This window comes from Dermochelys coriacea, chromosome 2, assembly GCF_009764565.3.
Source record: "Dermochelys coriacea isolate rDerCor1 chromosome 2, rDerCor1.pri.v4, whole genome shotgun sequence".
NCBI lineage: Eukaryota > Metazoa > Chordata > Testudines > Dermochelyidae > Dermochelys > Dermochelys coriacea.
The window spans coordinates 237,217,671-237,237,142 of NC_050069.1; the positions used below are offsets into that span (position 1 = coordinate 237,217,671).

The window sequence follows — 19,472 nt, forward strand, 5'->3', positions numbered from 1 at the left end:
AGACAGACGCAGAAAGAGGGAACAATGTTGGGTATAAAATGTAAAAACAATTTTTTGAGTAGATATGAGCACTAAATAAATTTCATTGCTAGGTTATCAGCTTAGTAGGATCATGTGTAGGTATGAAAATGGAATCTACTGAAAACTAGAACCGATATGATCACTTATCTCCTTTAATTTCCATCATGATCTTTTTATAGCTATGCAATGGAGGATCTGTGACTGATCTGGTGAAAGGATTTTTGAAGACAGGTGAAAGGATGGACGAACTTGTAATTGCTTATATTTTACATGAAGCTCTTATGGTAAGATTAAAACAGTCAATGAATGGACAGTCCAATTGACAGCCTGAGATACTCTTTGAATAAACTTTGTCTACACTGCCCCACAGTTTGGATTCTGCAGGGGTGCAATAGCAGTGTGCATCAAATTACAGCTCTGCTGTAATTCCCCTGTGTGGAAGCTGAGGACACAAACTTAAGGTTCCTAGTTCACATTACTGTAAATCCTGTTTGACGAGTGCTATTTACCATGAACTAGGAACCTTTGAGTTTGTACCCTCAGCATCCACACGGGGGGTGTTTCGGCACTGCACTTTGGTGTGCTATGTTGTTCATATCCCTGTAGTCCAAACTGTGGGGCAACGCAGACAAGCCCTTAATTTTTTTCAACAAAGGAATATATATATTCCATTTTAAAAGCATGATGTTTCTTCCTATATTACATTAGTGTTTAATGAAATAAAGTTAAGGTTTAGTTGTAAACTTGTTTTTGAATACTACCAGGTAAAGTAGCAGTTCAGTTCATCAGTATCAAAAGCGTGAACATTTATTTCAGGCATTGATTACTTCTCCCTAGTTGCATTAAATAAGCACAGCTTTGAGTCTAAATTGCTTTTTGTTTGGAGACATAACTGCAATGTACAACAGGTCAGGGATTTTTTAATGAAACATTTTTTCCACTGGAAAATGTTGATTTATTGAAAATGAACTTCTTTATGGGAAAGGGTTGGCTTTCACAAATTTTTCCACTTAAAAAAATCTTGGGAGAAAAATACTTTGAAATGGTCAAAACATTTTGTTTCAACATTTTCTAAATTTGGATTTTCAGTTTGAAATGACTTATTGTGAAATTTAACTTAATTATAGTAAAAAATATGTTTTTTTAAAAAAGGAAAAATGGTAGAAATTGAAACAAAGGATTTCAAAATCATCAAAACAAAATGTTTTCTTTTTTCTTCAGGTCAGATTTTCAGTTTGCCAAAATTTTCTAGATTGACTTTCCCCCCAAATTGGGGGAAGTAATGGTTTGGGTTTTTTTTTTTGATATCTCAAAAATGTTCATGGAATGGGAAAGCCATTTATGACCTGATTCTAGTGCAATATACCAGAAATACTGTTCTGTGTCTCATGTTGTGGGGCAGCATCTATTTTGTAATAAAATAATGTACAACAAATTGAAATCTCTCAAAAGGAAAAATCACCGTAGCTAATCAAAACAAAATATCTTTATCCTTGCTATTTAATTAGAGTTTGAGTTTCTGCACTGAAACTATTATTAGAGCTTAGAACTTTTCTTTGTCTTTCTATTTTAATGGTCCAATATATAACCAAGATTAATAATGCCTCTTTATTTCTGTCATCATACGACTTATCTACCAGAAAAGGAAGTCACTAAAAAGTCCGTTTATCCCACAAAGTTGGTTGATAGTTGACTCAGTGTTCTTTGAATAAGAATAGCATTTCTAGGTGGCTTGTACAAAAAATACTAGGAGAAGTAGAAATCAGAATCAAAATACACTGACTATGTAAGTGTCCATCTATTAGAAAATGAAATGGTAGTTCATTTTTGAACTTGGTGGCTGTTCTCATTTTGAAACTAAGTTTAGAAAGAGAGAACAAGCATAGCACAAAAATATCGGCAAAGTTAATACATAGAATGTGAATGGATTTATAACTTATTTTTCAGGGGCTTCAGCATTTGCATGAAAACAAAACCATCCACCGTGATGTAAAAGGAAATAATATCCTAGTGACCACTGAAGGAGGAGTTAAACTTGTGGATTTTGGTATGTTATGTTTTTACAGACAAAGTTGTAACTTTAAAACATGGTGGGGAGACGTGTAAAAGTTAACAGTTAAGAACAGCTCATTTAATGTTTTGATTTAGATTTGGACTACTTGTTTTAAAAAAAATCAACTTAACTGGTTTGAAATTAGGTAATATAAAGGAACACAAATTATTCATAGATACAGAATATCCCTAACTATGGTCTTGGCAACTAGTTTACTAACAGTGTTTAGATAGCCCAGAGGTGGGCAAACTATGTCCCACGGGCCACATCCAGCCCACGGGACTGTCCTGCCTGGCCCTTGAGCTCCTGGCCGAGAAGGCTAGCCCCAGCCCCACCCCAATCCCCCCGCAGTCACGCCACTGCATGGGCAGCGCAACTGGCTCTGTTTGGGCAGCGGGACTGCGAGCTCCTGCTGCTCTGAGCGGCACGGTAAGGGGGGGTTGGATAAGGGGCAGGGGGTTCTGGGGGCAGACAGGGAACAGGAGGCGGTTGGATGAGGCGAAGGTTCTGGGGGGGCAGGCAGTAGACGGGGAATAGGGGGGATTGGATAGGGCATGGGAGTCCTGGGTGGCCTGTCAGGGGGCAGGGGTATGGATAGGGGTGGGGGGGGCAGTCAGGGGACCGGGAGCAGGGACGTTGGATAGGGGTGGCATCCCGGGGGGGCGGTTTGGGGCGGGGGGGTCCTAAAAGGGGACGGTCAGGGGACAAGGAGCAAGGGGAGTTGGATGGGTCGGGTGTTCTGAGGGGAGCAGTCAGAACATGGGAAGTGGGAGGGGGCAGATAGGGGGCAGGGGCCAGGCTGTTTGGGGAGGCACAGCCTTCCCTACCTGGCCTTCCATAAAGTTTCGCGCCCCAATGTGGCCCTCGGGCCAAAAAGTTTGCCCACCCCTGAGTTAGTCTGATTTAGATTGCAGTTAGTACCTGGGGTCTGGAATGACCTCATGCTAGTTCAAAGAAGTAAGGGATGCACAACCTTAACGCTGTATGGCATAGGGCCATAAAGGATATTGTGGAGAATAAGGGAGTTTCTCCCAGAGAATCCAGCCCAATGAGTTTAGCCATTGATTTCAATAGGAGCTGGATCAAGCCCTGAATGATATTCTCCCTTTCTTAATGAAAGGTTCATTTCATTTGAACAGAATACAGTTATGGTAGTCAACATTTATCCCACTTTTAGTGAATGAAATTTATCAGTGTGACAATGAGAGAGCTCTGTATAGGTGTGTGTATATATGTGTGTATAAATAACCTGTGATTTCCGCTTACCTGTGCGGTATTATCCTGTCTGGCTGCATAGAATTAAATCAAAGAGCAAGGAATCTTCCCACCCCCCTTTTAGGCCTGTTTCAGAGCCTGTCACAATTGAAGTCTTGTGCTCCAGGGAACATAGGAACTGAACCCTCTGCCCAAGGCATGGAGGGGTAGGGAGAAAGTAGATCCAGGGCCCAGTTGCCTCTCTGCATCAGCTTGAAGATTGATGCAGGCCACATGGGCAGGTAAGGGGGGTGAAGAAGAAGGGAGAGGAGCAAATGACTTTCCTGAAGTGCAGACTCTGCAGTCCCCCTGTGCACCAGGTTGGTGAGGGAACAATCTCTCTATGAGCTTCCCATGGAGCTCTTTGTCTGGTTATGTAAACAGGCAGAGAAAACCAGTGATTGAGAGATGAGCCTATGAAAGACATTATGGAACATAATTCCAGAGAAGAGTACATTATCATTCTGAATTACGTATATGATTATATAATAGCCTAAGTTACACTTTCTTCGAATTAGAACATAGGTTTTTTTTCTTAAATAGCTCTCTGTGTTAGTATGCGTCACAAACAATAACTGCTAAACATTAACAACTTAATTGGCCTTTAATAGCAGAAATGGCTTTTCTTTCCTTTGTGCCTTTTGTACTCCTGAAACTTGTAGTACATAATGCTGTACTGTCGTATGAAATTGCCAGCAAGTTAAAGTAGTATGGGCTGGATGAATGGACTATAAGGTGGATAGAAAGCTGGCTAGATTGTTGGGCTCAACGGGTGGTGATCAATGGCTCCATGTCTATTTGGCAGCCAGTATGAAGCGGAGTGCCCCAAGGGTTGGTCCTGGTGCCGGTTTTGTTCAATATCTTCATTCATGATCTGGAGGATGGCGTGGATTGCACCCTCAGCAAGTTTGCAGACGACACTAAACTGGGAGGAGAGGTAGATACATGGAGGGTAGGGATAGGATGCAGAGGGACCTAGACAAATTAGAGGATTGGGCCAAAAGAAACATGATGAGCTTCAACAAGGACAAGTGCAGAGTCCAGCAGGTAAGACGGAAGAATCCCATGCACTGCTACAGACTAGGGACTGAATGGCTCGGCAGCAGTTCTGCAGAAAAGGACCTAGGGGTTCAGTGGACGAGAAGCTGGATATGAGTCAACAGTGTGCCCTTGCTGCCAAGAAGGCCACCATTTCTAAACAGAGTAAAAGCAGCTGTTAGAGACAAAAGTGCATCCTTAAAAATTGGATGTCAAATCCTACTGAGAAAAATAGAAAGGAGCATAAACTCTAGCAAGTCAAGTGTTAAAGTATAATTAGAGAGGCCAAAAAGAATTTGAAGAGCAACTATTAAAAGATACAAAAATATTTTTCCTATTAGTTTTTAAGTACATAAGGAGCAGGAAGCCAGCCAAACAATCAGTGGGACCACAGGATGATGGAAGTGAAAAAGGACCACTCAGGGAAGACAGGGCCATCGCAGAGAAGCTTAGATGTATTGTTTGCATCAGTCTTCACTGCAGTGGATTGAGAGAGACTTCCACACCTGAGCCATTCTTTTTAGGTGACAAATCTGAGGAACTGTCCCAGATTGAGACGTCATTAGAGGAGGTTATGGAACAAATTGATAAACTAAACAGTAATAAGTCACCAGGACCAGAGAGTATTCACCCAAGATTTCTGAAGGAATTCAAATATGAAATTGCAGAACTACTACTGTGGCATGTACCCTATCATTTAAATCAGCCTCTGTACCAGGTGACTGGAGGGTAGCTAAAGTAAAGCCAATTTTTTAAAAAGACTCCAGAAGCGATCCTGGCAAGTACAGGCCCATAAGCCTAACTTCAGAACCAGACAAATTGGTTGAAACTATAGTAAAGAACAGAATTTTCAAACAGATGAATAGAATATGGTGGGGAAGAGTCAACATGACTTTTGTAAAGGGAAATCATGCTTCATTAATCTATTCAAATTCTTGGAGGGTGACAACAGACAAGAGTGATCCAGTGGATATAGTGCACTTGGATGTTTAGAAAGCCCTTAACAAGGTTCATCACCAAAGGCTTTTAAGCAAAGTAAACAGCCATGGGATAAGAGGGAAGGGCCTCTCATGGGTTGGTAACTGGTTAAACCAGGGGTGGGCAAACTTTTTGGCCCGAGAACCACATCTGGGTATGGAAATTGTAGGGCAGGCCATGAATGCTCATGAAATTGGGGGTTGAGGTGCAGGAGGGGGTGAGAGCTCTAGGGTGGGGCCAGAAATGAGAAGTTCAGGGTATAGGAGGGGGCTCTGAACTGAGGCAGGTGGTTGGGGTGAGGGCTCAAGCTGGGAGTGCAGGCTCTGGGCTGGGACCAAGGGGCTCAGAGGACAGGAGGGGGATCAGGACTAGGGCAGGGGGTTGGGGCACAGGAGGGGATCAGGAGTGTAGGCTCTGAGCAGCGCTTAACTCAAGCAGCTTCCGGGAGCAGCGGCATGTCCCCCCTCCAGCTCCTACACAGAGTCGTGGCCAGGTATCTGTGTGGGCTACACCATCCGCAGGTGCCACCCCTTGCAGCTTCCATTGGCCCCCTGACTGCCCCATGCATAGAAGTCAGAGGGGGGACATGCCACTGCTTCCAGGAGCTGCACAGAGCCATGGCATCAGCAGAGCGGGGCAAGCCCTGGACCCCACTCCCCAGTGGGATCTCGAGGGCCAGCTTAAAATATCTGAAGGGCCGGATGTGGCCCCCGGGCCGTAGTTTGCCAACCCTTGGTTTAAAAGATGGGAAACAAAGGGTAGGAATAAATGGTCAGTTTTCAAAGGGCAGAAAGGTAAATAATGGGGTTCCTAAAGGAAATGTACTGGGACCAGTGCAGTTCAACATATCCACAAATAGTCTGGAAAAGGGGGTAAACAGTGAGATGGCAAAGTTTGCAGACAATAGAAAATTATTCAAGATAGTTGCATCCAAAGCTGACTGTGAAGAGTTACAAAGGGAACTCACAAAACTGGCGGATGGGGCAACAAAATGGCAAATGAAATTCAAAGTTGATAAATTCAGAGTTATGAACATAGGCAAACATAATCTCAACTATACAGAGTAAAATATGGGATCAAAGTCAGCTATTACCACTCAAGAAAGAGATCTTGGAGCAGATTGTGGATAGTTCTCTGAAAATATCTGTTCAATGTGCAGTGGCAGTCAAATAAGCTAACAATGTTAGGAAAATGATAGATAATAAGGCAGAAAATATAATAATACCACTACATAAATCCATGGCATGACTACACCTTAAGTACAGTATGCAGTTCTGGCACCCTATCTGAAAAAAGATATAGTAGGATTAGGAAAAGTGCAGAGAAGGGCAACAAAAATGATTAGTGCTATGGAACAACTTCCATATGAAGAGGGATTTAAAAGATTGGGACTGTTCATTTTAGAAAAGAGATGACTAGGGGGAGATATGAAAGAGGTCTATAAAATCATTAATGGCTTGAAGCAAGTGAATAGGTAAAGGGGTAAATAACCTTTTTCTAACACAAGAACTAAGGATCATCTGATGAAATTAATAGGCAGAAGGTTTAAAACAAGTGAAAGGAAGTACTTCTTCACACACCTCACAGTCAACCTGTGGAACTCATTGCCTGGGGATGTTGTGAAGGCCAAAAGCATAATTGGGTTTAAAAAAAGTGTGATCACTCATGGAGGATAGATCCATCAATGGCTATTAGCCAAGATGGTCAGGAACACAACCCCATGCTCTAAGTGTCCTTAAACCTCTGATTGCCAGAAGCTGGGACTGCAAGACAGGAGAGATCATTTGAAATTGTCCTATTCTATTAATTTTGTCTGAATCATCTGGCATTGGCCACTGTTGGAAGATAGGATACTGGGCTAGATGGGCCAATGGTCTGACCCAGTATAGCCATTCTTATGTTCTTAATAAGGCCAACTCTGAAGTCATTTTTCAGTCCTTGGATAAATCTCCATTTGCCTTAGTAAGGATTTCAAGTTCAGGACCAAAGTCACTTTGGGAAAAGACAATCTGATCATTAATATGTTGTTTCTGATTCGCATGTCTGATTGACACTGACAATCTAGCCAAAAATGATCTCCAGAAGTTTTCCAAACAGTAATAGAAAACATATTATTCTGAAGCCATCTTACCCTATTGCATTCTCAAATTGTATTGTCCTACATTAGCTGTGAACTCTGTCTGAATCATTCTACAAAATGCAATCATTAATTTAAATGATTTCATTTTAAAATATTCAAAAATAAAAAGAAGTATCCCTCTGCCCTCAGCTTATCTTCAGCAGTGAGTCATAGTAAGGCTTAGTATTTGTGTTAGTCATTCTAGCATGCATCCATAATAAAGTTATCTGCTTCATTGATTCAGATCAAGAACAGGGTATAATTGTGTTGTCATTTCTCCATACCAGATAACATGATGTTCATGTGTTACTTTTAAATGACATTTTCAGATAGAGGTACTAATAGAAGCCAATAAAAGCAAAGAACTTAAAAGTTAAGGCTTCCTCAGTAAAGAGTTTGTCAAGCTGCTTTGAATATGAGCCCCATAAAAACATCTGAATTTTCCAAAGGGGAGAACCCTTTTTATAGACCAGGATCAAAGTTACTGTCCTAGTCCAGTCACAATCATTGAACAACCTTTTCCTATTAATTCACAATTAAATGCCATGGGGTACCATAAATGTTATATAATGCATAGAGCAGTAATCTAATGTCATATACTGTAAATTATGTTAGACAAAATAGGCTGGAAAGTAGCTGGATCTTGCCAGCAAAATAATTCCCCAACATGGGGGAACTCAGGCACCTGGCAGGGCACAGAATGGGCATTGTTAGTTCCTGTGCCACTCATCCATTCAGCCCTGGAGCAGGGGACATGAAAGAGCAGGGCCAGGGGCCAGCCACAACATGCTGCACACTAGCTATGCTCACTGGCATATGATCCTTTGGGGATTATAGCCAGCTAGCATAAGGTAGAGCAGCCCCCATGGGTTAGATTGGTCCCGTTTAGATTCATGTCTGAATTTAGCCCAAAGGATTTTCAGTCCGAACTTTGAATAACTTTACTTCTCTGGGCTTATGTAAAAACAATTTGTTGCCTATTAAAACAGAATTATAAAGAGTGATCTTAAACGTCTCTGTCACTTTCAGTACTCTGAAGTAAATCAACACAAAAACTATGCAGCAAAAGCACCTGCGTGCCTCTTTTATGAATGGTTTTAAAATGTGTAAAACTTGTTTAGCTTGTGGTTTTGGTTTTTAGGGGGGGTTTTTTGTGTTTTGTTTTTGGTCATTGTCTCTGCTCACCAACGTGCTTCTTACAATTCTAGAACTATTTCTATGGTGGCATATCTGCCTGTATCTTCATTCTAGCCTATACATTTTATGAAACATGCCTTGATCTTTTCCAGTGACATCGATCCAAGCCCTATAATTCCTAAATTCATCCTTTTTAAATACTAGCCTCTCATTTTTGGAGTGGTGTAGAGCCATACAACTTGTGTAGGACCTTACTGCTTTCTGTTTAGGATTTGTACCCTGGAAAGCATGTTCTTCCTGGAAGAGCTTTGAAATTCTGGTTTGCCTATGTTTCATCACTGTTTCTGCCTCTGGCAGTCTGTTCCGTGCATTAATTGACTTTTATGTAATGAGATTTTTTTTTATACCCCTTTCAGGCCAGGTTCTTTCTCAGCTCTTGGTTTTCAGCTGGTTACATTCATAATAGTTTTATGAAACCCTCCTGTGTGTGTTCATTGTTCAAGACTAGCATTCTGGAACTCCCGGGTTCTAATTCTGGCTCTTATGCTGGGTTTGGGGGACCTTGCCTTCTGATGCACCATCAGACAGCTGAAATGTTGCAGCTCTATCATAGATTGTTTTAAAATAAGCATATATGCTCTCCCTACATCTTTCTTCTCCTGTTCCCACATTCCTCATGATCTCTTTTCTCCAGCATACCTAGATCTAGAATCCTGAACCATAAAACTGTTTAGGTTTTTCTAAAAAAGAGTCAAAATGCTGCTGCAAAAATCATCTTCCTGGATCATCATTTCAACTGCATTATGCTTTTTTCCCCCTTCCCCGGCTCCCCCTTCTCCATCACATCAAGCACAAACTACTTTCAAGACTCTTATGACTTAATCCCACCTTTTTGTCATCTTTTGCATGATATAGAGCCATGAACCCTGTCATAGTGATGCCAGCCTTTATAGCCAATAAGTAAAACTTCCCAAGAAGCACCTTCACTCTTTCACCCATGCCATCCCTTATGCATGGGAGGAGCTCCGTGCAAAGATCTGCAAAGCAACTATGTTGTTGTTCTCCTTTAAATGTCTGCTTAATACCCACCTATGCTGTGATGCTTACAAAACACTTGACAGTGGTTATGCAGCTGCTGTGCTCTGACTGGTGCTTATTATGCTAATAGTAATTGTCTCACTGTCACCTTGTGCTCCCTCCATCTGTTTGATGTATTCCCTTGTCTATTGTCATATATTTAGATTGTAAGCTCTTTGGTGCAAGGACCACATTTTTGTTATGTGTACAGTGCTTATCGTAATGTGCCTCCAATCTCTGACTCGGGGCTGGGGGAGCTATCACAATACATATGTATTTAATAATATTAATTAATTAATAAAGGACTCCGTTGTTGCACTATTATTTGTTTACTTAATTTAAGTCCAAGATCATAACTGAGTAGCTCTAGTTCTCAGGTATTTCTGTTCTGCTAACACTTGCAATGTGTAGCTTGTATGATACCTGCCGTCTGAGGGTACTACACAAAAATATCCACTTTTCATGAGTAAGCTAATGCCTAGAGTTACCAGATATAGTAGGTAAGAAACATGTCTGATCTTTTCTGAACACACCCATAATATCTATTTTTCTTATCACTAAGTGTAGTGCGTTTCTTTCTATATATATGTGTGTGAGAGACAGAGAGTCCATGTATTTACATAACTCATGCATCTGTTTATCAAACTGTTCGTCTTCATAAGATTTTGCACTTTTTTATTGTGTGAAAAATGTGTTGCAGTGGAGTTTTAGGTTTCGTTCGGAAGATATTTGGTCCAGTTTTTTCATTACAGTAGTAGTAAATCCCTAAAGTGTTTGTTGTTAGAAAATGTACAAGTTAAAAAGAGCTGGCTGGCTTTCTGCTTGATTAGTTGCTGAAGTGCTGGAAGAAATGTTGCCAAGTGTCGCATGACATCATCTTTCCTCTCCACACAAAAAGAGCCCAAAGAAATATCATTTGTCATCAGACTTACACTCTGTAATCTGAAATGCCAGTTTAGTGCCAAGAGCAAAAGATTATAAAAAAAATCAGCCTAAAGAAAATAGTGATGAACAATTCAAATTAAATCAGCTTTTTATGGAAGTTAAAAATAAATAACTAGGATTCGCTGAATTATTACAGTTCAGTGAGAAGAAACTAGACTTAGACTGAGCAGATTTTGCATATTTAACATTTCTTCATGTTCTTTATGTTAGCTCCTTATCTATGCAGAAAGACGATTATTCATAAAATCTGACACTGGAATAATATCAAATCTCTGTTACTGCCTTTCTTTTGCCTCTAGGTCCAAATCCTGGTCCCTGTGCCAAGCCTGAGTAAAAGAGCTTGGCACAGCGGGATTCCATGGTGGTTAGTAAAGGGATGGAAACCTCCTCTTGCTTCCTAACCCTAAGGCAGCACAGTCGCTGTATTGACACTAAAACAGCTTTAGGGTTGTAGTAGCATCTGTGGTTGCTTCACACCCTCTCTGCAGTGTGTTTTGCTCGAGGCTTCATGTAGCCATAGATCTATGGGCCAGAGCCTGGCTCCAAGACTCCCTTCTGTAGCAGCAGGGATGAAGCCCCTGTGCAGCAGATCTCCACAGTGTGCAAAGGATGTAGAGGCCATGTTAAGGCTCCCCACATCCTGCTCACCACTGCTGCTTATTGGGCTTCTACAGCTATGGAGAAAGGGCAGATTTCACTCTTTATCTCACACAGGAAAATAGAGAGAGAGGCAACTACAAATGTAATGATTTTGAATGTGTTTCTTTTTAAATAACAGGCTGATTTGCCAAACAGGAGCTTTAATGTGGCCTTATTTTTAGTAGCTATGCAAAGTGACTTTTATGTGATGGACAAGTATAATTGTGCTGGGAATCAGAGTTAAGTACATGCATTCAGAGTAAAAACCAGATAATCTCCTCTCAAGTGTCTTTCCCACCACCATAGCATCTGCAAAGTCTCAACCTGAGGATTTGTGCTGGGTAATGGACAGCCTGATTAATCCAACCTGTTTCCACTCGCTTGCTGATGTGAATTGCTCCCATTATAAGAAAACTGCATGTTTTCTTGTGGATAAAAGAAAATGGATTCAGAACAGGCAATATCTGGAAAGAACAAAAGCTACATTATCTCTGCTTGTTTTAGTCAGTCTAATTCACAGAAGTTCTGGATGTTTCAGGAGAATTTAATACCATGACCTGGGGTTTGGATCCATTTTCCTTCATGGTCAGTTAAGGCCATTGGGAGAGTACTGAATTCGTTGCTGATGGAGATTGCTGATGCCTTCACTGAGGGTGGTGAGATGCTAATAGTTGAAAAGAAACGTGTTCAGCCTCTTTTCAAAGAGCCATCCCCAGACACTGACAGTCTATATCCATTATTGATTTGACCAGTATCTGATATTCCAGTTTGGGTTAAGATTATGGAAATGATTGTAGTGAGAGAACTCTCACAATATCTTGATGCCTCTGACTTCATTTGTCCTTGTCAGTTGGGGTTCTGTCCTGGGTACACACACAACAGCACTCATAGAGAAATCCCATGGGGTAGTGTAATTGCTCCTTTGCTCTGAGAATGCTCTCGTGGTTACTACCAAGGTTCTGTGCTGTCACCCCTTTTATTCAATGTGTATCTGAGGCCTTTAGGAGAGTTCAGGAGGAGAGATGCGCTGAGGATACCCATCTTTATCGCTATGTCTTTTCCAGCCCAGAGCATATAATTAAGCATCTTTCTTGGTGTCTAGGCAAGATTGGGTCCTGGATGAAAATGAATTTGGTTGAGGTTCAATCTAGCTGAGCCTCAGGGGATTATGGCTGGTTGAAGGAAGTAACCAGAGGGTCTGTCCCCTTCTGACTGAGGGTAAGCATTAATAATTTATTATCGAAGTTCACAATGTGGGAGTTCTGGTTAAGTTCCATACTACTATTAGACATGGATTATCAGTCACCTGGTCAGATTTGTCCAGCTCTGTCTGTTGAGGAATTTACAGTCATTGCACCTGAATGTGGACCTTATTACCATGCCTTTGTCACCTATAGTCTGGTGGAGAGTGTCCTTTAAATATGTTCAGAAGCTGAAGCAAGTGCAAAATGTAGCAGCCTGCTTGTTAAGTGCACAATCACCAGACATGACACCAACACTTCAAGATCTGCACCTATTGGTTTCTGGGTGGAACTTAAGGCATTGTTTTTGACTTCTAAAGCCCTAAATGGCTTGACATCTGCCTACCTCATAGATTACCTCTCCCCGCTATGTGATATTGCTTCTGTTGTGATTAGTGGAGGCACTCAATCTAGAGTTCCCTCCTTTTGTAGGAGAGGAAGCTACTCTTCCAACCCTCATCTTCTATGAGTCTATGAATCTATGACAGGACATACTTCAAGGTCCTGATATAAAATCCATTGTAGTCAACTGGAAGATACTTGACTTCAATGGGCTCTTGATCAGACCCTGTGAAGGGTCTGTGACTTTGCAATTCACTCCCCATTCTTTGGCGTGAACTAGCCTGGATTTGCTGATCTTCAGTTCATGCTGCAAGTCCATTTTTAACAGGCATTTGAGAGGGGGAGATTTTGGGCTGGACACAGCATGTGGAGATTTAGGTTTTGTAAAAATTTCTTGCTAATTAACTGGTACTCTTTTGTTAAGAACATAAGAATGGCCAATGGTCCATCTTGTCCAGTACCTGTCTTTCTACAGTGACCAGTGCCAGGTGCTTCAGAGTGAATGAACAGGGCAGTTATTGAGTGAGTCATCTCCTGTCATCCTTCCCATCTTTTCGCAGTCAGAGTTTTAGAGTCAGAGCATCGGATACATTCCAGACCATCTTGGCTAATGGCCATAGATGGACCTATCATCCAGGAACTTGTCTAATTCCTTTTTGAACCCAAATATACTTTTGACCTTGGCAACATACCCTGGCAACAAGTTCCATCAAGTTGACTGTGCCGTGTGTGAAGAAGTACTTCCTTTTGTTTGTTTTAAACCTGCTGACTATTAATCTCATTGGTTGACCCCTGGTTATTGTGTTATGTGGAGGGGTAAATAACCCTTCCTTATTTACTTTCTCCACACCATTCATGATTTTCTCGACCTCTATTATATCCCCCCTTAGTTTTCTCTTTTCTAAGCAAACCAATCCCAGTCTTTTAATCTCTTCTCATATGGAAGTTGTTCCATACCCCTAATCATTTTTGCAGCCTTTCACTGTACTTTTTTCAAATCTAATATATCTTTTGTGAGAAGGGGTGACCAGAACTGCATGCAGTATTCAAGGTGTAGGCAAAATATGAATTTATATAGTGGCATTATGATATTTTCTGATTTATTATCTATCCCTTTCCTCGTGATTCCCAGCATTCTGTTAGCTTTTTGACTGCTGCTGCACATTGAGCAGATGTTTTCAGAGTACTCTTCACATTGACTCCAAGATCTTTTCTTGAGTGGTAACAACTAAATTAGACCCCATCATTTTTATAGTTGGGATTATGTTTTCCAATTTTCAGTAGTTTGCTCTAATCAACTTTGAATTTCATCTGCCATTTTGTTGCCGAATCACCAAGGGCAACAACCCAGCTTTGTGAGATTCCTTTCTAACTCTTCACAGTCAGTTTTGAATTTATCTATTTTGAGTAATTTTGTATTATCTGCCAACTTGGCCACCTCACTGTTTACCTTTTATCCAGCTCATTTATGAATATGTTGAACAGCAGTGGTTCCAGGACAGATCTTTGGGGGACCTGAAATTTACCTCTCTGCACTGTGTAAACTGACTGTTTATTCCTACCCTTTGTTTCCTATCTTTTAACTTGTTACTGATCCATAAAAGGACTTCCCTCTTATCCAACAACTGCTTACTTGTTGTTGTTGTTTCTGTGGTTAGGATTTACATTTTCAATGATGGTGGGGCCGTTAAGAGCCTGGGATCTATCTTTTATTAAATTGATATTGAAATTGAAATAAATAAATAAATCATGAAGCAAAGATGCACCCAGTGTCAGTACTGTAGCTCTGAAAGAAATAATGTGCATTAAAGGGTGCGACATATTTTTTTTAAAAAGTGCTACTTCTCCAGGTAATACTTGTGGTTTCTTGCTCCTAAAAAGGACATCAAGATACTATAATTAGTCATTAAAATGCAGTCCAATTACTCATAAAAGCCTCATTCAGGGCTAAATGCTGCTCCCATTGAAGTAACTGGAAGTTGAGGATGTTCAACACGTTGCAGAAGGACTGAGACTTTAGTACTCATTTACAGGCAACTGGAAAGATACGATTGAGATTTTGAAAGGAAAAAGCCTTAACATCCCTATTCCTAGGATGAGATGATGATGGCACAGTCCAGATGGAATTTAAATAAAAGTAACCACCACTCTGAATATAGCTTCCCTGTGTTCCTTTAGGTGTGTCTGCTCAGCTGACCAGCACTCGTCTCCGTCGGAACACGTCTGTGGGCACCCCTTTTTGGATGGCTCCAGAGGTTAGATTACATTTAAAAACATACTTTTTTCCAGATTGCTTTTGTTTGTCTCTCTGCTTCTCTGTGTCTTGTCTTTTATTTTAGTAGTTTTAGCGAACTGAATGGAAATGTCAATTGTAAAAACTTTTTGTAGTCTTAAAATAGTCTTAAAATACTGGCATTTTCTTTTAGCTGTTTTACTTTTATGCAATGTTAATTCAAATTTATTTAATTGAATACTGTGTGGTTAGAGCAAGAGGAGCTGCATAGATCACTTGTTGAAATGCTTTGGAGGAGAAAGTATGTTTTGAAATCAGTTTCTTTCTAGGGGTAGAAAGAGCCCATGGTTATATTGTGACTTCAATCCTCTAATTTAAAATGACCGTCCAGCAAGACTATTTCTAAAGACAGCGACTGAGAACTGTGTGATCCTGTTGGAATATTGTAGATTTCACAACAGAAGGGAACTAAACAGGAGGTTACTTTCTTGGTCTTATGTATTTTATTTGTGTATCTCACTGCTCAGGAGGCTTTTAATACAGCACGTTCTTCATGAATAGCCACAGCAACAAAAGATTTGTGTGAATAAGTAAAAATGTATATTATACAGTATATATCTGAAGCTTAGTCGTAACTTTGATTATTTTTTAAATCTAGAGTAAGTATACAAATAGATATTATAAACTCCAATAGGACAAATTAAGTTTGTTAAATAAGCATATGCAGCAATACATTGTTTGCAAGAAAATAAAAACGGTTTATAGTATATGCAATTGCCCTATTTATAGGGAAAAAACTGTACTTTGTTTGTTCAGCCCATTAGCTAATTAGCTGAAATGTCCCAACTCATCTGTCATTGTGAATTAGCTGAAATTAATTCAAAAATAAAGTTTTTAATTAAAATTGGCATTTTTGAATGTACTGCTAACGGTGGCCATATTGTAGAGATATTATCTCTCTGTGAAACTGTCAGAATGGGTGCCCAGAGGGACAGACAGCAAACAAAATTTCTTCTTTGATGCTGGTTTCATAGCAGAGGAAGAACTGTACAGTGCCCTTATCCCCCACACAGGAGTAACCCACACAAGGGACCAGAAACTTCACAAGTTTGACCTTAGTGAGTTTCCTCCAAGTTCTTCCCTCTGGTGTAGAACATGGTTTGCTTCCCCTCTACAGAAGAAGACTGGGTTTCCATCCTCTTACCCCTCAGATCACCTGACATCTGCATGACTTTTGGCATTTTTAGGATTTTGGCATTTTTAGGAGGCAAAAGTCATCCACACAGACACCCCTTGCCAGAACTCTGCCATTCTAAGCATGCTTCCTGCAGCAAACATGGCTTCCAGGGATTCTCCTTATTGCAGCTGCCCAGGACCCTCCTTAAAAAGAGGTTCCAGAGTGCAGAGGGAAAACTGTGTACTTTAATAAAACTTTGGCTTCTACTGCTTTCCCTCATGAGCTTCAGGCAGGATAATCTGAAGGAGCCCAATTGGCTTCTGCTCTGTTTTCCTCTGACTCTACAGAGCAGGATTCTGTGAAGAGGCTTCCATGGGGTTGGGAGAAGGAGATGAATGCTGTAAAAGGCAGAATTCTGCTCTTCTGCAGGTTCAGGCTCTGTGTGCAGATGCAGAGAGAAGCATGGGGCACTACATGTTTATTAATATTAAACAAGATGTTTATAGTGTTTATGCAGTGAAGTTCTTCCGCTGATAAACCAGTATGCCCAAGAACGGAGTAGTGGGGCAGTATTGTTACAAAATTCTGGGATAGTCTTAAATTTTATTGAATATGGGCAACTTATTTTATATTGTTTTGTCAAATGTATTGTTTATGCATCCATAGGTGTTATGAAAGTCCCTTTTTTTAAAAAAAATCAAATAAATAGATGCAAGAAAGAGGGAAGCTGCTTTAGACCCTCTCTCACTAGACTGCCATCTCATCAGAGACAGAAAGTATGTCTTTTTTCTGCAGTACTGAAATTGGGGAAAGTAAAGCCTGGACTAAGGCTATGTCTACACTACGAAATTAGGTCGAATTTATAGAAGTCGGTTTTGTAGAAAGCGTTTTTATACAGTCGAGTGTGTGTGTCCCCACACAAATGCTCTAAGTGCATATAGTCGGCGGACTGTGTCCACAGTACCGAGGCAACAGTCAACTTCGGGAGCTTTGCTCAGTGGGTAGCTATCCCACAGTTCCCAGAGTCTCCACTGCCCATTTGAATTCTGGGTAGAAATCCCAGTGCCTGATGGGGCTAAAACATTGTCGCGGGTGGTTCTGGGTACATGTTGTCAGGCCCCCCCGTTCCCTCCCTCCCTCCGTAAAAGCAATGGCAAACAATCGTTTTGCACCTTTTTTTCTTGAGTTACCTGTGCAGATGCCATACCACGGCAAGCATGGAGCCCGCTCAGATCACTTTGGCAATTAGGAGCACATTAAACAGCACACGCATTATCCAGCAGTATATGCAGCACCAGAACCTGGCAAAGCGAAACCGGGCGAATAGGCGACATCAGCGTGGTGACGAGAGTGATGAGGACATGAACACAGACTTCTCTCAAAGCACGGGCCCTGCTAATGTGTTCATCATGGTGCTAATGGGGCAGGTTCATGCGGTGGAACGCCAATTCTGGGCTTGGGAAACAAGCAGAGACTGTTGGGACCGCATAGTGTTGCAGGTCTGGGATGATTCCCAGTGGCTGCGAAACTTTCGCATGCATAAGGGCACTTTCATGGAACTTTGTGACTTGCTTTCCCCTGCCCTGAGGCGCAAGAATACCAAGATGAGAGCAGCCCTCACAGTTGAGAAGCGAGTGGCAATAGCCCTGTGGAAGCTTGCAACACCAGACAGCTACCGGTCAGTTGGGAATCAATTTGGTGTGGGCAAATCTACTGTGGGGGCTGCTGTGATGCAAGCAGCCAATGCAATCAAAGATCTGCTGATATCAAGGGTAGTGACCCTGGGAAATGTGCAGGTCATAGTAGATGGCTTTGCTGCAATGGGATTCCCTAACTGTGATGGGGCCATAGACGGAACCCATATCCCTATCTTGGCACTGGAGCATCAAGCCAGCGAGTACATAAACCGCAAGGGGTACTTTTCGATAGTGCTGCAAGCACTGGTGGATCACAAGGGACATTTCACCAACATCAACGTGGGATAGCTGGGAAAGGTACATGATGCTAGTATCTTCAGGAACTCTGGTCTGTTTCAAAAGCTGCAGGAAGGGACTTTCTTCCCAGACCAGAAAATAACCGTTGGGGATGTTGAAATGCCTATAGTTATCCTTGGGGACCCAGCCTACCCCTTAATGCCATGGCTCATGAAGCCATACATAGGCAGCCTGGAGAGTAGTCAGGAGCTGTTCAACTACAGGCTGAGCAAGTGCAGAATGGTGGTAGAATGTGCATTTGGACGTTTAAAAGCGCGCTGGCGCAGTTTACTGACTCAGTTAGACCTCAGCGAAACCAATATTCCCACTGTTATTACTGCTTGCTGTGCTCTCCACAATATCTGTGAGAGTAAGGGGGAGATGTTTATGGCAGGGTGGGAGGTTGAGGAAAATCGCCTGGATGCTAGTTATGCACAGCTATACACCAGGGCAGTTAGCAGAGCACAGGAGGGTGCGGTGCGCATCAGAGAAGCTTTGAAAACCAGTTTCATGACTGGCCAGGCTACGGTGTGAAAGTTCTGTTTGTTTCTCCTTGATGAAATCCCCCGCCCCTTGGTTCACTCTACTTCCCTGTAAGCTAACCACCCTCCCCACCTCCCTTCGATCACCGCTTGCAGAGGCAATAAAGTCATTGTTGCTTCACATTCATGCATTCTTTATTAATTCATCACACAAATAGGGGGATAATTACCAAGGTAGCCCAGGAGGGGTGGTGGAGGAGGGAAGGACAAGCACTTTAAAAGTTTAAAACTTATTGAATGCCAGGCTTCTGTTACTTGGGCAATCCTCTGAGGTGGAGTGACTGGGTGGCTGGAGGCCCCCCCACCGCGTTCTTGGGCATCTGGGTGAGGAGGCTATGGAACTTGGGGAGGAGGGCGGTTGGTTACACAGGGGCTGTAGTGGTGGTCTGTGCTCCTTATGCCTTTCCTGCAGCTCAACCATACGCTGGAGCATATTAGTTTGATCCTCCAGCATCCTCAGCATTGAATCCTGCCTCCTCTCATCACGCTGCCGCCACCTTTCAGCTTCAGCCCTCTCTTCAGCCCACCACTTACTCTCTTCAGCCCGCCACCTCTCCTCCTGGTCATTTTGTGCTTTCCTGCACTCTGACATTGTCTTCCTCCACACATTCGTCTGTGCTCTGTCAGTGTGGGAGGACAGCATGAGCTCAGAGAACATTTCATCGTGAGTGCGTTTTTTCGCCTTCTAATCTTCGCTAGCCTC

The 19,472-nt window shown here is 41.8% G+C and overlaps 1 protein-coding gene across 3 annotated transcripts in view; it reads left to right on the forward strand.

The window, feature by feature from the left end:
* MYO3A (myosin IIIA) overlaps positions 1 to 19,472 on the forward strand; it is a 198,984-nt gene that overhangs the window by 67,189 nt on the left and 112,323 nt on the right. For all 3 annotated transcript variants that reach the window (XM_038389297.2, XM_038389293.2, XM_038389296.2), the window contains exons 4-6: positions 201 to 305; positions 1,969 to 2,068; positions 15,023 to 15,099. In XM_038389297.2, coding sequence (XP_038245225.1) covers positions 201 to 305; positions 1,969 to 2,068; positions 15,023 to 15,099 — 282 coding nt within the window. The remainder of the gene's footprint in view (positions 1 to 200; positions 306 to 1,968; positions 2,069 to 15,022; positions 15,100 to 19,472) is intronic.